We start from the raw sequence: 22,701 nt of genomic DNA, 5'->3' as shown, positions 1-22,701 counted from the left end.
TTGGCAGCGTTTATAGCTGTGAGTGTTTCTGGGTAAGTCTCTAAGAGCTTTCTACATCTGGATAGTGTTAGAATCACCTTTGGCAGTGTTTATAGCTGTGAGTGTTTCTGGGTAAGTCTCTAAGAGCTTTCTACATCTGGATAGTGTTAGAATCACCTTTGGCAGCGTTTATAGCTGTGAGTGTTTCTGGGTAAGTCTCTAAGAGCTTTCTACACCTGGATAGTGTTAGAATCACCTTTGGCAGTGTTTATAGCCGTGAGTGTTTCTGGGTAAGTCTCTAAGAGCTTTCTACATCTGGATAGTGTTAGAATCTCCTTTGGCAGCGTTTATAGCTGTGAGTGTTTCTGGGTAAGTCTCTAAGAGCTTTCTACATCTGGATAGTGTTAGAATCACCTTTGGCAGCGTTTATAGGTGTGAGTGTTTCTGGGTAAGTCTCTAAGAGCTTTCTACATCTGGATAGTGTTAGAATCTCCTTTGGCAGCGTTTATAGCTGTGAGTGTTTCTGGGTAAGTCTCTAAGAGCTTTCTACATCTGGATAGTGTTAGAATCTCCTTTGGCAGCGTTTATAGCTGTGAGTGTTTCTGGGTAAGTCTCTAAGAGCTTTCTACACCTGGATAGTGTTAGAATCACCTTTGGCAGTGTTTATAGCCGTGAGTGTTTCTGGGTAAGTCTCTAAGAGCTTTCCAGATCTGGATAGTGTTAGAAACACCTTTGGCAGCGTTTATAGCTGTGAGTGTTTCTGGTTAAGTCTCTAAGAGCTTTCTACATCTGGATTGTGTTAGAATCACCTTTGGCAGTGTTTATAGCCGTGAGTGTTTCTGGTTAAGTCTCTAAGAGCTTTCCAGATCTGGATAGTGTTAGAAACACCTTTGGCAGTGTTTATAGCCGTGAGTGTTTCTGGTTAAGTCTCTAAGAGCTTTCTACACCTGGATAGTGTTAGAATCACCTTTGGCAGTGTTTATAGCCGTGAGTGTTTCTGGTTAAGTCTCTAAGAGCTTTCCAGATCTGGATAGTGTTAGAAACACCTTTGGCAGTGTTTATAGCCGTGAGTGTTTCTGGTTAAGTCTCTAAGAGCTTTCCAGATCTGGATAGTGTTAGAAACACCTTTGGCAGTGTTTATAGCCGTGAGTGTTTCTGGGTAAGTCTCTAAGAGCTTTCTACATCTCGATTGTGCAACATTTGCCTATTATTATTCTCCAAATTCTTCAAGCTCTGTCAAATTGGTTGTTGATCATTGCTAGACAACCATTTTCAGGTCTTGCCATAGATTTTCAAGTAGATTCAAGTCAAAACTGTTACTCGGCCACTCAGGAACATTCACTGTCCACTTGATAAGCAACTCTTTGTGTTTTAGGTTATTGTCCTGCTGAAAGGTGGAATTCATCTCCCAGTGTCTCATGGAAAGTAGACTGAACCATGATTTCCTATAGGATTTCGTCTGTGCTTAGCTCCATTCCATTTTTCTTTTATCCTGAAAAACTCCCCAGTCCTTAACGATTACAAGCATACCCATAACATGATGCAGCCAACACTATGCTTAAAAATATGGAGAGTGGTACTCAGAAATGTATTGTATTGGATTTGCCCCAAACATAACACTTTGTATTCAGGACAGAAAGTAAATAGCTTTCCCACATGTCTTGCAGTACTTCAGTGCCTTATTGCAACCAGGATGTTTTGGAATATTTTTGTTCTGTCATTCTGTCAATTAGGTTAGTATTGTGGAGTAACTACAATGTTGTTGATCCATCCAAATGTTTCTCCTATCACAGCCATTAAACTTGGAAACAGTTTTAATGTCACCATTGGCCTCATGGTGAAATCGCTGAGTGGTTAGGAAGGATGGCTATAATCTTTGTAGTGACTGGGTGTATTGATACACCATCCAAAGTGTAATTAATAACTTCACCATGTTCAAAGGGATATTCAGTGTCTTTATTTTTTATTTTTTTTACCCATCGACCAATAGGTGCCCTACTTTGCAGGGCATTGGAAAACCTCCCTGGTCTTTGTGGTTGAATCTGTGTTTGAATTTCACTTCTCAATTGAGTGATCTTTGCAGATTATTACATGTACAGAGATGAGGTAGTCATGCAAAAATAATGTTAAACGCTGTTATTGCACACATAGTGAGTCCAACGTATTATGTGAGTCGTTAAGCACATTTTTACATTTCAACTTATTTAGGCTTGCCATAACAAAGGGGTTGAATACTTATTCACTCAAGACATTTCATCTTTCCATTTTTCATTGATTTGAGAGAGAAAAATATTTAAAAACACAATTCCACTTTGGCATTATGGGGTATTGTGTGTAATCTATTTCAAATTCAGGCTGTAACACAACAAAATGTGTAAAAATACATGGGGTGTGAATACTGTCTGAAGGCACTGCATAACCACATAGACAGATAAATAGTCACAGATTTTTCATTTTTGATTATTCAATTTCCCCACATCATGTTACTTCAAGTTATCCCTTTGGAGCGCAATAACACATTGTAAAACAATAGGCCTAAATTGGCCATACCTATAAGTTGAGCAATTTAAAGGCATCTAGGGCCTATGTTAATTAACTTTGATTATGTTTAATGAAAATTATAGACCCTTGAAAAGTTTTATGTAACATTATCAGCAAGTGATTTGATGCCAACTGTACTGAAAGGGGACAAAAATAAAATGCAACCTGTCTCGGAGTTTACCGTAAGAGGCCATTGTTTTTTTGTGCTAGTTCTGTATAGTACAATATATTTATTTTAATCTTTGAGAATGGAACTGTCTACACTGAGTGTACAAAACATTAAGAACACCGGCTCTTTCCATGACAAACTAACGAGGTGAATCCAGGTGAAAGATATGATCCCTTATTGATGTCACTTGATAAATCCACTTCAATCAGTGTAGATGAAGGGGAGGAAACAGGTTAAAGAAGGATTTTTAAGCATTGAGACAATTGAGAAATGGATTGTGTATGGGTGCCATTCAGAGGGTGTAAGGGTGCCATTCAGAGGGTGAATGGGCAAGAGTTACAGGGTATGGTAGTAGGTGCCAGGGGCACCGGTTTGTGTCAAGAACTGCAACGCTGCTGGGTTTTACACGCTCAACAGTTTTCCGTGTGTATCAAGAATGGTCCACCACCCAAAGGATCTCCAGCCAACTTGACACAACTGTGGGAAGCATTGGAGTCAACATGGGCCACCATCGCTGTGGACTGCTTTCGACTCCTTGTAGAGTCCATGCCCCGCTAAATTGAGGTTGTTCTGGGGGCAAAATGGGGGGTTCAACTCAATATTAGGAAGGTGTTTTTAATGTTTTGTACACTCAATGTATATTCATTTATCTTTATGTCATTGAAAATGGAGCCTCCAAAAGATGCGGTGGGATGCCTTCACTTATTTCAGTAGTAAAGCCGGGTAGTGTACCTGGGTAAAAGAAAAAAAAAATCTCCTAATTTCAACATTTCCATAAAGAGCACACGTTCAACTTAATAAAAACATGTTTTACCATCTCAAGAAAAATACTATAGCAAGTGTTTATTAAGGACCAAATAAAGTAACAGGGTTGATTGTAACAGGGTTCATGATTTAATCTTAAATCAGCCATAAATCCCCTTGTGACAGGGGTAATGGAAGCTTGTTGTGTGCAACAGGGAGGGGCAATTGACTAAATGCAAGCTTCACAAAACAATTGAAATTTGTTAAAACATTTGTAGCCTGTCTTCCGATGTATGGGTAACAGGGGTGATGTGTTTTGTTCGTCCCACTCAGATTTCCACCACAAAACACTAGAAAATGGCCAAAAAGAGTAGAACCAGCTCACCTGCTTTTACACTACGATTCGACAATTATCTGTTCAATGTTTCTATGGAATTTTTACAAAATGTTTAAAGGAATAGTTTGGCCATATTAAAACAACAGTTCAGTTCACATAAAAGGGTTGACCTTAAAACGAGGGACATTTTGGGGTTAAGCGGGTTACAATGTTCCTAGAAGTAACAGGATGCACAGAGGGAAAGGTCAAAATTCAGAATTTTGGCACTTTAGCAAGTCTTCATTCATATTAAAAATCAGATTTACTGAATTTTCCATGTGGTTTTTATTAAAAGTAACTTAATTTAATATAATTGGCTTTTTAAAGTTCAAATTGGTGCACAATTTCTACTTAAAATGTCAAAGGGACGCAAAACACACTTTTTTTGTGGTACGATCTAACAATAGAAAGGCTACTAGTAAGACTAGTAACCTCACTCACTATAAAAAAACTAGGTGTACTAGCAGATTTTCAAATATGCCACCTATGTAGAAAGGACCAAAGGGTAGAAGAGTAGCTATACATCTATACTTTGGTGCACCATCCCACTACCTTGTGTGCCCCTCCTCATCCCCAATGTAGAAAGGCTAGCTGACTATACCTTGTTTGGCAGAGCCCCTCGTATCTGGTGTGGCCCCTCTGACTGGGACGTCCTTCTGTCCTGATAGGCTAACACAGACTGAGAGACACAGGCCTGGATCAATGGGGGTTACATACAAATATGTCCTATGTCAAGGTATTTATACATGTGAGTTTGTATGTATGTGTGTTATTATGTGTAGTGCACATGTACTGCAATTCTCACTGTTTTTAACACAATGTATGATGACTGTACCTTTGATCATCTTTAGCTTGTAAATCTTTCATCTCGTGGACAATAAAGTTATATTGAAATATACATGTCTCCACTTCCCTGCAACAGTATAGCACTGTCTGTTTGCACAGCTGATGAAACACAGACTAGGTTGTACAAGCAGTGTGACAAGCAGCTGGAAATGTGTGAGGTAGGGTTGTACCGTAAAAAAACAGAATATATCACAACGACATAAAACAACCTTTACTTGAAAATATTTTTAAAAAATCGGTTTAACGACTGGTTGAAATCCTCAAAGAATTCCAAAGGACTCAAACCATGCAACAATACTTGTTATATTGTACTTTCAGGAATAATTACACAATAATAAAGGTGTAACCTACTTATATTATCATTGTTCTTTAAATAAAAATCAACCACAAAACAACAACCTACCTCTCTTGCTCACCTTGTCGCTCACCTTGTTCCGGACGCGGTCCTTCCTGCTACCGCCAATGTCCTCTCTGACCTCCTTGCCCACCTTGTCGCACGTGTCGTAGGAGTAGGAGCTGAGGTATTGGCCATCTTTCTTTGCCCGGTCCTGGCAGTAGCCTTTACCCCACTTGGTATCCTCCTTGCACCGCATGGACTTGTCGAACTCGTAGTGGTGGCGCTGTCGTTTCCTCTCCTCGTCTCTTCCTCTGTGGTCTTTGTCTCTCTGCCTGCGGCCGTGCTCCCTCTGCTCCTTATCGCTCTCCATCTGACCCCTAGTGGCAGGAAAGGGAAGCACAGTTAGACTGGTTATGACTAGGGCTGTGACGGTCATTACATTTTGTCAGCTGGTTATTGTCATGCAAAAGCCTGAACTTAGCTGAATGAAATTGTAACGGCAGATCTCCTCTTCGTCTGAAGAAGAGTAAGGATCGGACCAAGATGCAGCGTGGTAAGTGTTCATGATGATTACTTTAATAAATAAACTGAACACTATGAAAAAACAAAACAATAAACGTGAACATGAAATGAAACCGAAACAGTACTGTGTGGCGACAAACACTGACACGGAAACAAACACCCACAAACCAACAGTGAAACCCAGGCTACCTAAGTGTGATTCTCAATCAGAGACAACTAACGACACCTGCCTCTGATTGAGAACCATACTAGGCCGAAACAGAAACCAAACAGACTGCCCACCCCAACTCACGCCCTGACCATACAAAATAAAGACAAAACAAAGGAAATACAGGTCAGAATGTGACAGAAATAGAAAGGAGATTTTTCCCATTCCGGAGAAAGTGTGCATATGTTGTGGCTATGTTGAGTGTAAAAGTGGTCCTATACATTACATTTAGAGTTAGTTGGCAACTTTAGTTGTGAATGATACTTACCTTAGAATGTCATAGAAATCAAAAAACATATGGGGTGCATGATGCGACTACAGGATATTGATGATTTGAGAAAGTCGCAGAAAAAGCTTGCTCTCTGTTCCTCGCCTCAGGCTGCACAACTGTTCTCTCATCAAGTGATCATATTTTCACCCATCAGACTATTCTCAATTGAATCTGGTCTTTACTAATATGTCAAATTAGTCTCAATTTTAGAATGGCCCATTGAGCAGGGACAGGGGGGAAAACACGTCATCCACACTCCAATAGCGAAAAGTGGCCACGCGTTTTCCCCCCTGTCCGTTTTTCAGTTACGCCGGATAGGCTACTTGGTTAATTGGGTTTTGTAGTGGAGCTAGGCGTAATATGAGCAGCTGAGAAATAAATACAAGAACCCTTATTTCACTCCACATATCAACCACTGTTTGAGGATCATTCACTCGCTACACAACGGGCGATTTTCTGGATGCCACAGGCTCAAACTCTATTCCTGCAGCTACCCAATGCTTCATTTGGAAAACCAAATGAAATCTGTCGGTAACAATGATAGTAACATGTTTTCACAACAACACATATTTCACTGAACTGTTGTCATCCCCTCTGCACGCTTGAGAAAGGAATAAACGAGAGGAGCAGATGGAAACGACTGGTGGTGAGATATTTTGTAGCTAAAGGTAACGTTAATATGTCAGCCTATTAATTATGAAAAAAAAAAAAATCCCTATTACTAGGCTATTCAAAATCATATACAAATTTACCACAACTGTAAGACCCCCTGCACAATCAATGAACCAACAACATCGCCTAGGGGTATACATTCTCTCCTAGACTCCTGGATATACATTTTGGAGTGTAGCATGAGGTAACCCAGACCATCCAGTTTGCATAATAATACAATGTGTTTAATTTTGGAGTAGGCCTAAAGGCTAGACCAATTATGTACCAAAGACACATTAAATCAGTTTAGTTGTATGTTCTTCTGCCATGCGTAATATGCAGTAGGCTATGTATTGTATAAAAGCACAATCATTATTTTCATTCAGGGTTTTTTCCCGAGCTTGGCCTCTTATGCATATGAATAAGCTCTAATATGCATGTGGTTGTTTTGAATTAATCATCACCTTAGAAGGCGTTGTCCATTTTGTTAGGCTTTGAAACAACATCCGCAATGACCGACCATGTTTTTCACTCAGTTTCAACCTGCTGTTGAACTTCTTTCTTCAAATGTATCATCACAGTGGGGTGAGTTTTGAAAGCATGACATTGTTTTGATGATAAGTGTTATGTGATTTTCAATTTCATTTGCATTGATGTCAGAGTGTTTAAAGGGACAATAGACCCCTGAGTACCAGGCCATTAGCCACCTAATGTTCGTTAGGGTACTACCAACACATGACCTGAGTGCATAAAAGGAGATTACCGTGACTCAACAGTCACTGTATAATTTTACTGCGGTCATGACTCATGACTGCCAGTGTGGCGTTAATAAGAACACTGCAACAGCCCTAGGTATGAGACTGGAGGGGTGTGGTATCAGCTTATGACCAGGCCTTGGCTAGAAACATTGGTTTTGTCACAAAGCTGTAAAGGCTTCAGGTTGGTCAAAGCCAAATGTGGCATCCACTGTGATAAGGATAGAAAACTCACAGTATAGAAGAAATCTCGTCCTTTACCACTAGCTAACTTCAATTTGGGTTTCTCATAACTGAGAAAAACAAAGCATCAGAGACTGATATAAAACAAAAATATCATGAATAGTGCATTAAAAGCTCCTTACGGGTCCTTGATTTCCTTTGACTTCATGTGTCCACTGGGTTTGTCCCACTTGGCCCTCTCTGTGTCCCCACTGTCTCCTTTGTCCTTGAGCCTGTCAGAGTCCACATCATCGTCCCAGTCACTCTTCTTCAGGAGCTGAGGCAAGCCCAAAACACACTTAGTACCCAACAACTACCAACAGTTATTAACAAAACAGTCACTAACTATAAAATCTGGTCACAGCCTTAACTCTGGGTACCGAAATTACTGTCTATCTGACTAATAGTTACGACTAACAAAATCCAGCTCACAAAGAGCTTCCTAAAAGCTTTCATTTGGTGAATGTGCATATACCACTCAAAACGGGACACGTTCCTGAAAACTAGGTGGATGTCGTGCGCCACTAGAGACCCATTTGAACATATATTTTTTTATTTTGATCTAAATGTGTTTTTTTTGGCAGAAATGCCTTCTGGAACATGTGGACTTTCATATGCCTTAATAAAAAACATGCATGCCATCTGTAAATACAAATAAAATTGTTAAATCACGAGCCAAGTCGGTTTAGCCACAGAAAAAGTTGGCAACCTTCCAGCTAGCCATGATTGGCTGAGATAATGAGTGTGTTGGACATGCCAAGAGAGGAGTTCAGATTGGTCTGCCATGTAGCACGCTTCTGTCTATAACATGAGCTGGTCAGTATGGGTAAATATTCCTTTCTAAGATGTCTTTTTTGAAAGATATCACATAATATAACTACATAAATGTTGCTCTCCACTTTCTGAAGGACCGAGTTTTGAAATCAGTGGAATTAGAGTATGATAGCTAAGGAGATGAGGAAATTCTGGCGTTTGTTTGCAAATATGCAGACTGAGTCAAAAAGAGAACACTGAGAAGGCTGTTGTATAAAACACCTTTCTCCGGATTACATCTTCAAACAATTTATTAAAATATATATATTTTTTTGTACACTGCTCAAAAAAATAAAGGGAACACTTAAACAACACAATGTAACTCCAAGTCAATCACACTTCTGTGAAATCAAACTGTCCACTTAGGAAGCAACACTGATTGACAATAAATTTCACATGCTGTTGTGCAAATGGAAGACACAACAGGTGGAAATTATAGGTAATTAGCAAGACAGCCCCAATAAAGGAGTGGTTCTGCAGGTGATCACCACAGACCACTTCTCAGTTCCTATGCTTCCTGGCTGATGATTTGGTCACTTTTGAATGCTGGCGGTGCTTTCACACTAGTGGTAGCATGAGACGGAGTCTACAACCCACACAAGTGGCTCAGGTAGTGCAGCTCATCCAGGATGGCACATCAATGCGAGCTGTGGCAAGAATGTTTGCTGTGTCTGTCAGCGTAGTGTCCAGAGCATGGAGGCGCTACCAGGATACAGGCCAGTACATCAGGAGACGTGGAGGAGCCCGTAGGAGGGCAACAACCCAGCAGCAGGACCGCTAGCTCAGCCTTTGTGCAAGGAGGAGCAGGAGGAGCACTGCCAGAGCCCTGCAAAATGACCTCCAGCATGCCACAAATGTGCATGTATCTGCTCAAACGGTCAGAAACAGACTCCATGAGGGTGCTATGAGGGCCCGACGTCCACAGGTGGGGGTTGTGCTTACAGCCCAACACCGTGCAGGATGTTTGGCATTTGAGAGAACACCAAGATTGGCAAATACGCCACTAGCGCCCTGTGCTCTTCACAGATGAAAGCAGGTTCACACTGAGCACATGTGACAGACGCGACAGTCTGGAGACGCCGTGGAGAACGTTCTGCTGCCTGCAACATCCTCCAGCATGACCGGTTTGGCGGTGGGTCAGTCATGGTGTGGGGTTGCATTTCTTTGGGGGGCCGCACAGGCCTCCATGTGCTCGCCAGAGGTAGCCTGACTGCCATTAGGTACCGAGATGAGATCCTCAGACCCCTTGTGAGACCATATGCTGGTGCGGTTGGCCCTGGGTTCCTCCTAATGCAAGACAATGCTAGACCTCATGTGGCTGGAGTGTGTCAGCAGTTCCTGCAAGAGGAAGGCATTGATGCTATGGACTGGCCCGCCCGTTCCCCAGACCTGAATCCAATTGAGCACATCTGGGACATCATGTCTCGCTCCATCCACCAACGCCACGTTGCACCACAGACTGTCCAGGAGTTGGCGGATGCTTTAGTCCAGGTCTGGGAGGAGATCCCTCAGGAGACCATCCGCCACCTCATCAGGAGCATGCCCAGGCATTGTAGGGAGGTCATACAGGCACGTGGAGGCCACACACACTACTGAGCCTCATTTTAACCTGTTTTAAGGACATTACATCAAAGTTGGATCAGCCTGTAGTGTGGTTTTCCACTTTAATTTTGAGTGTGACTCCAAATCCAGACCTCCATGGGTTGATAAATTTGATTTCCATTGATAATTTTTGTGTGATTTTGTTGTCAGCACATTCAACTATGTAAAGAAAAAAGTATTTAATAAGAATATTTCATTCATTCAGATCTACGATGTGTTATTTTAGTGTTCCCTTTATTTTTTTGAGCAGTGTATATATATATTTTTCTATATACCCTTTTCTCCCCAATTTCATGGTATCCAATTGCCTTAGACCACTACGCCACTCGATAGACGCAGCTGGTAAATTCGCTCTGGCTATCTACTCCGATTTCAGAACACTCACGTCTGAGTGTGCCAGAGCGCAGAATAACTGACGATTTGTGAACACTCAACACCTGTTGAATATGGCCGGTGTCAGCAAATGTTGGCAAAAAAAAACTTATTTAAATTGTTGCCAACAGCACAGTTGCAGTAACTAACTCTCCGGATAACATAAAAAAGCCTAACCAGCTCTGCTAGAGTTAGAGTGAAAAGCTCTGAATATATGAACGGACAATCTGGCAATGCTCTTAGTTTACGAATACCCAGAGCGCACTCTGAGCACACTCTGGCACCCCAGATTAAATTTACGACACACCCGGTAGGATAAACCAACCTTCAGTCTTGAAATCTTTAGTTGTTTAGTATATGGCCTCACATGTGAATCCTTAAAGTGATGGGTGGGGCTAAAGGTTAGAGGGTGTGAACGATGCTAAATGGGTGTAGACAAAGTTGAGCTCTCCACTAGGTGTACCAAAACATTCAAGGGCCATTTTCTCAAAAGGGAGGTTACAAGTTTATCAACTTTCATAGCAGAATTACGTTAACCATTGTTCCTCAACTGTAGTGTATGATATATCATTTTCTAGCTCTGTGTCTCTACTTTTATCCAATGTAAAAAACACAATATAAAATGTTAGTACATAAGACAGAATCGAATGGGTCGGTCACAAATGTTCTTTGGTTTTAACTTTGTGTCAACAAAACCAGTGACCACCTTGATCTTGATCTCCTTCTCCGATAGTTTCTTCTGTTTATCTGCCTCCTTGCGTTTGCGTCTCTCCTCCTCCCTCCGTTTCCTCTTCTCCTCCTCCCTCTGCCGTTTCTTCTCCAGCTCCCTGCGTCGACGCTCCTCTCTCTTCTCCTCTCTTATCCTCTACAGAGAAATTACATCTTATTTTGAGAGTTGATCTACATCTGGATAGGAGTCCACAAAGGGCAACAGTAATGCATTATTTCTCACTGTTACATTACTCTTACGTGCTTCTCAAGTTTCTTATTCTTGATGTACTCCAGAAGAGGTGTTGTTCTTTTGGCTGAAATTCAATCAGATATAATGTAAAGTCAGATTGATTGATTGCCTGACTTATTGGTTGATAGACAGACAGACTGACTGACTGACTGATCCAATACCTATGAGTTTCTTTGTCTTGGCCTCTATCTCTCCCAGCAGGGTTTCGGGGTTAGCCATGGACTTCTCCTCATCACAGGAGTAGTTCTCCAGAAACCGCCGGTACTCTGGGTCTGCAAGGGGGAGAAGGGTAAGGATGAGTCAAGAAGAGGGAGGATGTCAAATCAGTCACTTTGTTACAAAAGGATGTAGTGGTAAAGAAAAATGTGGGTAAAGATTGAGTTTAAAAGCTCAAGATGACAGGCGGTAACGTTATTGGGTGGGGCCACGCTAATGGTGATTGACATAATAGCTGCGTATCTCTATTCACAAAATAGAAAAGTATAGAAAAGTATGTTACGGTTATCCTTCACTGTATCCCAATTTGCCCAAGATAAAAATACAGATATTTCTGCGCATTTTTACATAGCTGAGTGCCAACTCCACTGTGCTCAGTGCTGCGCTGCCGCTCCCCGCTCCTTGATCATATTGTAAAAAAACTGTTTGAACTATTGCATTCCCTCAGTAGGCTATTAACAAGGTTGAGGAGTAAAGGATTACATGTAATCTGTTACATGTAAGGGATTACAAAAAACTAACAGTAATCTGTTACATTACCAGCAAAAAGATAGTAATCAGATTACACACACTTTTGAAAAACTATATTTTAAAAAACAATTATTAATTTAACCTTTATTTAACTTGGCAAGTCAGTTAAGAACTTAAGAACAAACTCTTATTTGATTTACTTTGAGGATTACTTTTAAATTCAGAAAGGATGTTTGCGAGAAAAAAAAACATATTTGACACTTCTCTGTTTTCTCAATGACATTCAAATCAGCATTGAAAAAAGACGCAAGTTCAAGTTTGTTCCACCTGAGCAAGTTTGACCACAAGTCAGAGACCACTTTGATGACACACCAAATGAGTTTGATGGATCGCTGGAAAAGAGCAGGAATGTGCTTTTGTAGACTACAGTTCAAGCTATGTCTTCCAATGGTGCGACTGCTGTTGGCATCCAAAGATTATCCAACTTGAATAAACGCTTGGAGGTAAGGATGACAGTAGTAGTGTAGTCTACGGCGATACGGATATCACTTATTATTGATATCTACATAGGGCATTGATGTGAATCACACTGCTGCTCTCTCATTTAGCTATTTGCACCTTACAGATTGTGGTTGTTCTGGATGGCTGTTCCCAAATCTAAATGTGTATTTGAACCCAATAATGGTTGAATTCAAGAACTTTACCCTGCCTATCAATCATTGTTTTTTAAACTAGAGGACAGCCAGTGAAAAATGCACTCTTGCAACAGCTGCATAGTGCGGATCCCAGCCTATGGAATAAAAGTGGGGCTTTTATTGCTCAATCTAATTCATGCTGATAAAATAAAAAAATCCATAGGCCTAATGGACACATGCTCAAACTCGCACACTTGTAATAGACTTACAGGGGCAATCTGTAGTTGCTACATCCATTTTTGGATTTAAAAATTATATATATTACACATACACATCCATTGATTCTTGAAGAATAGAACGTAGAAATGCCTCATGAGCTTAGTTCAACTGTCACACTCCACGAGAACCCAACATATAAGCTTATCCAGTGTTTGTAAAACATGGTAAATGTAAACAAACACTGTATAGCCTCATAACAAGGTTAAAACAATAATTTTGATATCATGAGGTATGGTTACATTTCTCCACACCCATCCCTCAGCTTTTTACCAAAACAGAGGCGGGGCACCCCATTTGGTTATTGTTTCATATATTGATTCGGCCTTTAAACAGCTGCATATTATCAAAATATCAACGTTTCACCACCAACAAAAAGGTAAACAATAGGCCTATAGCAAATGCCGCATATGGCATTCCTTTTTCACATGTAAATAGCACTTTCAGTAGTGCTCAAAGCATGCCATTCCATGAGCGCAGCATTTATTTTTCAACTCGAATCAATGAGCCCAATCAGTCCTCCATGACAACAAAATCATAAACAACAGAGCACGGCTGGTTAATAAGTCCTTAGTTGAAATGACTGGAATTCTGGTAGACTTTGGTTTTTAATGTAAATATCTCATTTAATCGTATTATTATTTGTAGTAGAAAGTGATGGGTTCGAAGAAGCCGACACAACCAACCCATAAAGTACAATTTAACATCCATATACAGCCAGCTTTGTAAACTTTAACATTTATTTATCCTGCAATGTTGTTGTTCAATTGGTAACATACATTTTTGTCTTCTTCTGCCTCTTGATGGGAAAGTCATCTAAAAGTAACTGAATGTAATCTGATTACGTTACTGAGTTTGGGTAATCTAAAAGTTAGGTTACTGATGACAGTTTTGGACAGGTAACTTGTAACGGATTACATATAGAAAGTAACCTACCCAACCCTGGCTATTAAGCATAAGCGCAATTTCCAACAAACTACAAAAATAAAATAAAATTCCAACCCAGTAAGCATAAGTAAGTAATGTAAATAAGTAAGCATGTTCCTTTTGCAGGAGGGAAGTAGGCTACATGCAGCTATTTACATGTTTTACACAGAATAGGCCTAAATTCTTGACATGTTCATACAAACTTTGTTGTCAGTATTACAAACATAAGCTTGATACAAACAGGCAGTCTAGCGATTTCATGCTCCTTTTAGCTGCTAAGATACATGCAGTTATTTACTCTTGCCACTATACAGCAGCATACACTGAATGTACAAAGCATTAAGAACACCTTACCCACCCAGCCTACTACCATACCCTGTTCAAAGGCACTTAACTCTTTTGTCTTGCCCATTTACCCTCTGATGGCGTTAGACAACCCCCCTGGTGGAAAGCGGTACCAGCGCCTCCGTATTCCACCCACTCTCGGTGGCGAGGATGCGGAACTCAAGTCAGCCACTGGTCTGAACCCTTGACGGATGTTGAACAGTCGGCTGGCCGCTTCTTGTCCACTGACTGGGTGGTCGAAGACTCTTCGCAGTGAAGGCTAATATGGACCTGCAGAATGGTGGCTGCTGTTCCCACGTCAGGGCCTTGCCCGAGAGTAGAGAGATTATGTAGGCGTTCATGGCCCGTGGTGTGGATGAAGGAGGTGAGGAATCCCTTGTGTCCTCCTGGGTGGCCGTCATACCGCTCAGGGGGCTGGGATCTTGGGTTCCCAGTGCAGTGTTTCTGAAGGAACTATGGAGACGCCTGTAGCCCTGGGTGATGAGACTTGGGCATTGGCTCCTCCTGTGTTGCGGTTGGACTGTGGTTGGAGGGAGCCGGTAAGTGCCCGGAGGGTTTCTGATATCTGGAAGAGTTGTTCTTGCTGCCTCCCCAGCAGTGCTCCTTGGTGGGTTACAACATTCTTGATCTGGGTGATCTCTGCTGGGTCCATGTTATTGGCTGAAGCTTGCTGTGACATGGTGAGGTTGGACCCAGGTGCAGAGAAGAGACCAGACGGGGAATCAGTGGTTAACTTCTTGGATATAGGGGGCGCTATTTTAATTTTTGGATGAAAAACGTTCCCGTTTTATAGATATTTATAGATATATGAGATATTTTGTCACGAAAAGATGCTCGACTATGCATATAATTGACAGCTTTGGAAAGGAAACACTCTGACGTTTCCAAAACTGCAAAGATATTGTCTGTGAGTGCCACAGAACTGATGTTATAGGCGAAACCCAGATAAAAATCCAATCAGGAAGTGCCACATTTGTTTAAACTGCCTCATGCCAATGACTCCTTATATGGCTGTGAAGGAGCTAGGAGTCAGCTTACATTTTCCACGTTTCCCCCAAGGTGTCTACAGCATTGTGTCGTATTTGTAGGCATATCATTGGAAGATTGACCATAAGAGACTACATCTACCAGGTGGTCGCTTGGTGTCATCCGTTGCAATTATTGCGTAATCTCCAGCTGCAGTATTTTTCCGTTTGCTTCTGATGAGAAGACCACTGATAGATTATCGAATAGATATGTGAAAAACACCTTGAGGATTGATTCTAAACAACGTTTGCCATGTTTCTGTCGATATTATGGAGCTAATTTGGAAAAAAGTTTGGCGTTGTAATGACTGAATTTTCTGGGGGTTTTCTTAGCCAAACGTGATGAACAAAACGGAGCGATTTCTCCTACACAAATAATATTTTTGGAAAAACTGAACATTTTCTATCTAACTGAGAGTCTCCTCATTGAAAACATCCGAAGTTCTTCAAAGGTAAATGATTTTATTTGAATGCTTTTCTTGTTTTTGTGAAAATGTGTTGAGTTATTCACAATTTTGAATGAACAAAATGGTTTTATATGTAAGATGGCTAAATAAAGAGCAACATTTTTTATTATTATTATTTGTGCCCTGGTCATATAAGAGCTCTTTGTCACTTCTCACGAGCCGGGTTGTGACAAAAACTCACACTAATTTTTATGTTTAATAAATGTATTGTATAGTGTGTGTGTGGCAGGCTTACGATGATGGCAAAAAAACAACATTTGAGAGTGCGCTGACCCTGATGCTAGAGGGAGTACGTAGCTGGAGGTTGAGTGTTTGAAGGAGTAAGGGTCTATAAAAAGTTTGTCAACCAGTGTTGCAGAGGAAGGTGTGCTACATACCCAGAGCAGACGGGAAATACCAGGGCTCGCCAGTACAAGGGAGACCCTGACGAGCTGTGCAGTTACCTCCCGGCTACCCAGCCACAGTCTGTCACTACCTGCAACCCTCCACTGGGACAACCGTCAGCACCAAATTCAAGCCTTCGTGGACTCCGGGCCGCAGATAATTGCATTAATCAAGACTTCGCCAGAGAATTACCAATCCCCTTCGTGAAATGTCCCATCCCTCTGCAGATTCAAGCCCTCCTAGGGTACCCCTGGCTAGTGCTACATAACCCACTACTCTCCTGTTCCACGGGACACATTCTAGATTGGGGTAAGAACTGTCCCACCTAGAGCCTCACCGCGTCCCCCTGCATCCAGTGAAGACCAAGATTACTCTGCTCTCCCTCCCGAATACTTCAACCTCCAGAAGGCCTTCAGTAAGAGGCAAGTCGCCACCCTCCCTCCTCATCGTCCATACGACTGGGCCGTAGAACGCCTACCCAGCTCCACCCTTCCCTGGGACCGTCTTTACTCCCTCTCAATCCCTGAAGCTGCAGTCATGGACAATTACATCCGGGAGTTGCTGGGAGGCAGGTTTTATTGGCTCCTCAACACCCAATTCTTCACCAAACTGGACATCGCAACACTTACATTCTGGTGAGAATCAGAGAGGGAGATGAATGGAAAACTGTCTTTATTACCCCTAGTGGCCACTATGAGTATTTAGTCATGCCATTCGGATTATCAAACTCACCGGCAGACTTCCAAGCATTGGTTAATGACACTCATAGGGATATGTTTAATCGGTTCTTCTTTGTTTACCTCGATGACATCCTGATCTTCTCCAAGACCCTTCTGGAACAGTTCGTCGGATGGTATTGGAAAGCCTTCTGCTCCCTGTTGGGGGCGTTGGTGAGTCTCTCCTCGGAGTTCCACCCACAGTCAAATGGGCAAACTGAGTGGGCCAACCAGGAGCTGGAGAAGTTCCTCCACTGTTTCGTCTTCACCCAGGCCAGCAACTGGAGCAAGTTCCTCGTCTGGGCGGAGTATGCTCACAACACAGTACCGAGCTGGACTGTCGTCATTTGTGACGGTTTAGGTGAACAAGAGCCCGGAGCGGGGGTTCCATCAGGCGAGGCATTCATTCGACGATGTCGCCGCACCTGGATCAGAGCGCGATCTTCCTAGCTCATCTGCCCAACACCAACACCAGGAAAACTGGCACCAAAGGCCTCTTCGGCTCCTCCGACCGGGTCAACGAGTGTGGTTGTCCACCAATGATCTTCCCTTCAGGGTGCACCCGTGGAAGCTCGCTCTACGCTACATAGATCCTGAGTTGCTTCAACCCGGTCACCTATCGTCCCCAGCTTCCCAGGTCTATGAGGGTCTGTCCATCCTTCCATGTCTCCCATCTCAAGCTGGAAGGAACAGTCCCTTCTCTTCCCCCACACCTGCCCCTCCGCCCCCTCGACTTATCGATGGTAGCCCGGTCTACACTGTCCGGTGTCTGTTTGAGGCTCATCGGATCCGAGGTACCCTGCAGTACCTGGTGGATTGGGAGGGCTACGGCCCCGAGAAGCGGCGTGGGTGCCTGCCCGAGACATCCTGGATCCGAGACTCGTTCCGGACTTCAACCAACTCCCTGGTGGTCGCCCTGGCTCCGCAGCTGGGGCCGCTTCTAGAAGGGGGGTACTGTCATGGTTCCACTTGTCACCAGAGGGTGGCAGAAACTGTCCTAGAGACATTAACGACAGGTGTGTTTTCTGTTGTTCTTTGCTGAAGCTTGAATTGTGTTCCATGTGTGTTTGTCTCCTGAGTGAGTTTTCGAGACTTAGTGTTTGTTGGTTTCCCAGTGTTACTGTGATCCTTCTGTTACTCTTTCTCAGGAAAGTATTGTTTATCCTTTACCACTGATTCCTCATCTGGTCTCTTCTCTGCACCGGATTCCAACCTCACCATGTCACAGGTTCAGAAGGTGAGTAAAGAGCAAAATGTAAAGGAAGGAGGAGTGTGAGAGCAGCAGCTATGTTAGAAAAACGAATTTGTGCGTAAAATATCACATGCGCAGAACGTGATCTCGATCCTTAGGTTTGAGAAAGAGATTTCCGGATGGGTGGGGCGTGGACGAAAACTCTGTATCCATATCCACAACCTATATTTTATATTTGTGTTATTCAGCAGATGCTGAATCAATGCATGAAGTACAATGAGGGGTCTGAAAACACATACTATACATTTAAAAGGAAGCTTGGGTGCCAGTCTCTGTCTGTCTGTCCCAACGTCTTTTGACAATGAATGCAGAAACAATCAGGTATCCAAGCTGTATGTCTGGATAGTTTCGGATTGGAGACAAGTCCAGCACCTACCTTCTTCAATGCTTCCAGCTTTGGAATCTTTCTTTTTGAGCTTCTTCTTGGAGACTTTCTGAAAGGGGGCAAACTCTACCACAGCTGGGTACTCCTGGCCTGAGCAAATATTGACATAGAGACAGATAATCATTAGACAACACCTGACACACAGATCAAACCATTACCATGGCACCTGTGGCTGTACAAGGATAACCCTCTTGTCTTATGAAAGATTAGAGCACACACACCTACAGAGAGAGAGAGCCATCATTGTTTGTCACCATAAACAAAATCCCATGGAGCATCACAACAAAACACTGAACACTGACCGTTGGGGATGCTAAAACACATAGCCTAACATATTTATAGAATTATATACTGAACAAAAATATCAACGCAACATGCAAAGTGTCCCATGTTTTATGAGCTGAAATAAAATATTCCATAGACAAAAAGCTTATTTCTCTCAAATGTTTTGCAAAAATGTGTTTACATCTCTGTTTGTTTCAACTGTACCGGGCAGATGGCGTCCTGTGGACGAGTGGTTTGCTGATGTCAATGTTGTGAACAGAGTGCCCCATGGTAGCGGTGGGGTTATGGTATGGGCAGGCATAAGCTATGAACAATGAACACAATTTTATCAATGGCAATTTGAATGCACAATTTGAATGCAATTTGAATACACTGGAAGCTGTTGAAATTGTTGCATGCAGCGTTTATATTTTTGTTCAGTGTATATATAGCACTATACCACCACCTACTTTCATGTGCTGAAAAACATTCTAACATTGTGTAAACACTAACTGCTAAGCACTAACACATTGGTAATAAGGAATATTTAGGAGAGGTTTCCAGGACACATATTAAGCCTAGTCCTGTACTAAAAAGCAAGCCCAATAGAGAATCTCCATCAAAAATTCATTTTAGTCCAAGACTAGACTGGTGTGTCTGGGAAACTGCCCCATGACGTTTATATTGTAGGTCTATGTGAAAAAGGTACCTTTGTTATCAATGAAAACATAGCCATCAAAGCGGTCTCTGAAGAGCAGGATGTCTTCGGGGTTTCTGAAGTTAATGTAAACTCTGGAGAACAGGTGTGGATAGAGGCTGCGGGAAATGAGCAGGTTATCTTAGAAACTCATTCCACGAGAGGAGCCTATCTAGAGTGTGGGCATAATAGGGTGACTCCATAGGCATGATGATGACATTCTCTTCTCCAGTCCCTGCTTTTAGGTGGTAGCCTAATAATTAGATGGCTGTGCTAGCATCCTTTCTTTGTTTTGGCCAGATCATTTTGAATTTATCCACTCAAGCTGAATAGGTTTCAACAGCAGAGGTTAGGTGAAGTCAATTGTTTGATAGGTTGGGAATGTCAATATCACAATGCAGCATGAATCTGAGAAAAACACTGATCTGTGCTGCCAATCTGGCATTTCGGGCAAATGCCAGATGGGCAGGTCCATTTTAGCTTAGTGGGCCCGTCTAACTTGGGTTTTTTGATAATTAGCCGGTTAATGACGGGCCTCAAAGGGGGACAAAAATGGGCAGGTGTATTTTATATTTATTATGGCTCCCCATTGCCAAGGCAGCAGCTACTCAAAGCTACTCAAAAAAAGTTAGGGGCCTAGACAGCTGCCCTGGGGATTTCCTGATTCTACCTGGATTTTGTTGGAGAGGCTTCCATTAAAGAACACCCTCTATGCAGAGGCCTCGAAGAAAGAAATGGACCGGTGTGGGGTCCCAATCTGCCCCTGGTAGGCACTCTGTCCCAACACATGGTGTCATTGCATTAAATGTTCTAAATATTCACCTTTGATCAGCAGGGAAAAACTCAAAGTAGTCATAGGATGGAAGAGGACTGAGCTGTTCTTCCAGCTGGTCCTTGGACAGGTTGGGTGGAAGTCGCCTTATTACTACCTGGAACCGAGAAGGACATAAATGCACAAACACAGAATAGTGGGTTGAAATTACACAACAATTGCCAAGACATCAAAGACATTCAAGGTCATGAGCAAAGTTGGAATGTCTTCTTTATCATAGCCCAAAGGCCGGCAGACAGCAATATTGAGTTTAGTCATCTTACCATCCAAATGCATTGTATGCAGGTCGGCAATACATTTGTATCCCTATTGGATCGTTCGTACCTAAAAAAATATGTATACATTTAGGCTGCATAGGCTTTGATTTCCTCAACTTAATGGCGATAAACCAGAAAAAAAACGGGGAAAATATGTGCACTTTCCTTATGACACACCATTTTCCACCACCATGATAGAGGCTAAATACTAATCCTGGATATTGTGTATCACAATCAGCCAATCAGGTTAAAACTATCAGAACAGGGGTTCTGTTTCTTTTAAGCCCGCTGCGTTAGCAGCGTCACATAAATGTAAATCAAGACTGTACGGTCGTGGCCAAAAGTTTTGAGAATGACACAAATATTAATTTCCACAAAGTTTGCTGCTTCACTGCTTCAGTGTCTTTAAATATTTGTGTTGCTATGGAATACTGAAGTATAATTACAAGCATTTCATAAGTGTCAAAGGCTTTTGAAAATTCCATGAAGTTGATGCAAAGAGTCAATATTTGCAGTGTTGACCCTTCTTTTTCAAGACCTCTGCAATCTGCCCTGGCATGCTGTCAATTAACTTCTGGTGATGATGGCAGCCCATTCTTGCATAATCAATGCTTAGAGTTTGTCAGAATTTGTGGGGTTTTGTTTGTCCACTCGCCTCTTGAGGATTGACTAGAAGTTCTCAATGGGATTAAGGTCTGGGGAGTTTCCTGGCCATGGATCCAAAATATCGATGTTTTGTTCCCCAAGCCACTTAGTTATCACTTTTTCCTTATGGCAAGGTGCTCCATCATGCTGGAAAATACATTGTTTTGTCACCAAACTGTGTGTAGGTACCATTCTTTATTCATGGCTGTGTTCTTAGGCAAAATTGTGAGTGCGCCCACTCCCTTGGCTGAGAAGCAACCCCACACATGAATGGTCACATGATGCGTTACTGTTGGCATGACACAGGACTGATGGTAGAGTTCACCTTGTCTTCTCCAGGATAAGCTATTTTCCGGATGCACCAAACAATCGGAAACGGGATTCAGAGAAAATGACTTTAGCCCAGTCCTCAGCAGTCCAATCGCTCTACCTTTTGCAGAATATCAGTCTGTCCCTGATGTTTTTCCTGGAGAGAAGTGGCTTCTTTGCTGCCCTTATTGACACCAGGCCATCCTCCAAAAGTCTTTGCCTCACTGTGCGTGTAGATGCAATCACACCTGCCTGCTGCCATTCCTGAGCAAGCTCTGTACTGGTGGTGCCCCTTGATGATCCGATAAATAGTTGATTTAGGTGCAATCTTACTGGCAGCAATATCTTTGCCTTTGAAGCCCTATTTGTGCAAAGCAATGATGACGGCACGTGTTTCCTTACAGGTAACCATGGTTGACAGAGGAAGAACAATGATTCCAAGCACCACCCTCCTTTTGAAGCTTCCAGTCTATTATTCGAACTCAATCAGCATGACAGAGTGATCTCCAGCCTTGTCCTCGTCAACACTCACACCTGTGTTAACGAGAGAATCACTGACATGATGTCAGCTGGTCCTTTTGTGGCAGGGCTGAAATACAGTGGAAATGTTTTTGGGGGATTCAGTTCATTTGCATGTCAAAGAGGGACTTTGCAATTAATTGAAATTCATCTGATCACTCTTCATAACATTGGAGTATATGCAAATTGCCATCATACAAACTGAGGCAGCAGACTTTGTGATAATTAATATTTGTGTCATTCTCAAAACTTTTGGCCACGACTGTACTCAGGGCAGACCTGGTTGTAGCTAGATATTTGTATATTAGATTAGATGTATTTGCAGAGTACAGTGCTATTCGTAAACTACGAGCTCCAACAGCACAGGCCCAAAAGAGAAGTGAATGAAACAATGATTTAAAATATAAATATTGGTAACACTGGGGTGGCAGTGTAGCCTAGTTAGAGCGTTGGGCTAGTAACCGTTGCAAGTTCAAATCCCTGAGCTGACAAGGTACAAATCTGTCGTTCTGCCCCTGAACAGGCAGTTAACCCACTGTTCTTAGGCCGTCATTGAAAATAAGAATTTGTTCTTAACTGACTTGCCTGGTTAAATAAAGGTAAGAAAAAAAAAATTGTCATTCAAGGGTTTTTCTTGATTTTCACTAATTACTACATTGTAGAATAATAATGAAGACATCACAACTATGAAATAACACATATGGAATCAT

At 42.2% G+C, this 22,701-nt stretch overlaps 1 protein-coding gene and 1 long non-coding RNA gene across 4 annotated transcripts in view; one reads left to right on the top strand and one right to left on the bottom strand.

The window, feature by feature from the left end:
- upf3a (UPF3A regulator of nonsense mediated mRNA decay) overlaps positions 1–22,701 on the bottom strand; it is a 36,192-nt gene that overhangs the window by 5,618 nt on the left and 7,873 nt on the right. Inside the window, exons 3-11 of one of the 3 annotated variants that reach the window (XM_021578645.3) lie at positions 20,252–20,358; positions 19,442–19,548; positions 18,460–18,558; positions 11,531–11,641; positions 11,378–11,433; positions 11,115–11,273; positions 7,765–7,898; positions 5,059–5,369; positions 4,411–4,488 (exon numbers count right to left, since the gene is read on the bottom strand). In XM_021578645.3, coding sequence (XP_021434320.3) covers positions 4,411–4,488; positions 5,059–5,369; positions 7,765–7,898; positions 11,115–11,273; positions 11,378–11,433; positions 11,531–11,641; positions 18,460–18,558; positions 19,442–19,548; positions 20,252–20,358 — 1,162 coding nt within the window. The remainder of the gene's footprint in view (positions 1–4,410; positions 4,489–5,058; positions 5,370–7,764; positions 7,899–11,114; positions 11,274–11,377; positions 11,434–11,530; positions 11,642–18,459; positions 18,559–19,441; positions 19,549–20,251; positions 20,359–22,701) is intronic. The other 2 variants (XM_021578642.3, XM_021578643.3) reach the window with 2 other exon arrangements.
- Positions 15,578–22,001, top strand: LOC149972768 (uncharacterized). Its single transcript, XR_016490467.1, has 3 exons — positions 15,578–15,716; positions 17,980–18,068; positions 21,877–22,001. It is a non-coding gene; the product is annotated as an uncharacterized LOC149972768 (long non-coding RNA).

This window comes from Oncorhynchus mykiss, chromosome 22 (genome assembly GCF_057628025.1).
Source record: "Oncorhynchus mykiss isolate SJ-2025 chromosome 22, ASM5762802v1, whole genome shotgun sequence".
NCBI lineage: Eukaryota > Metazoa > Chordata > Actinopteri > Salmoniformes > Salmonidae > Oncorhynchus > Oncorhynchus mykiss.
Note: the sequence above shows the minus strand (reverse complement) of the source record. Positions and strands in the feature narration are given on the sequence as shown.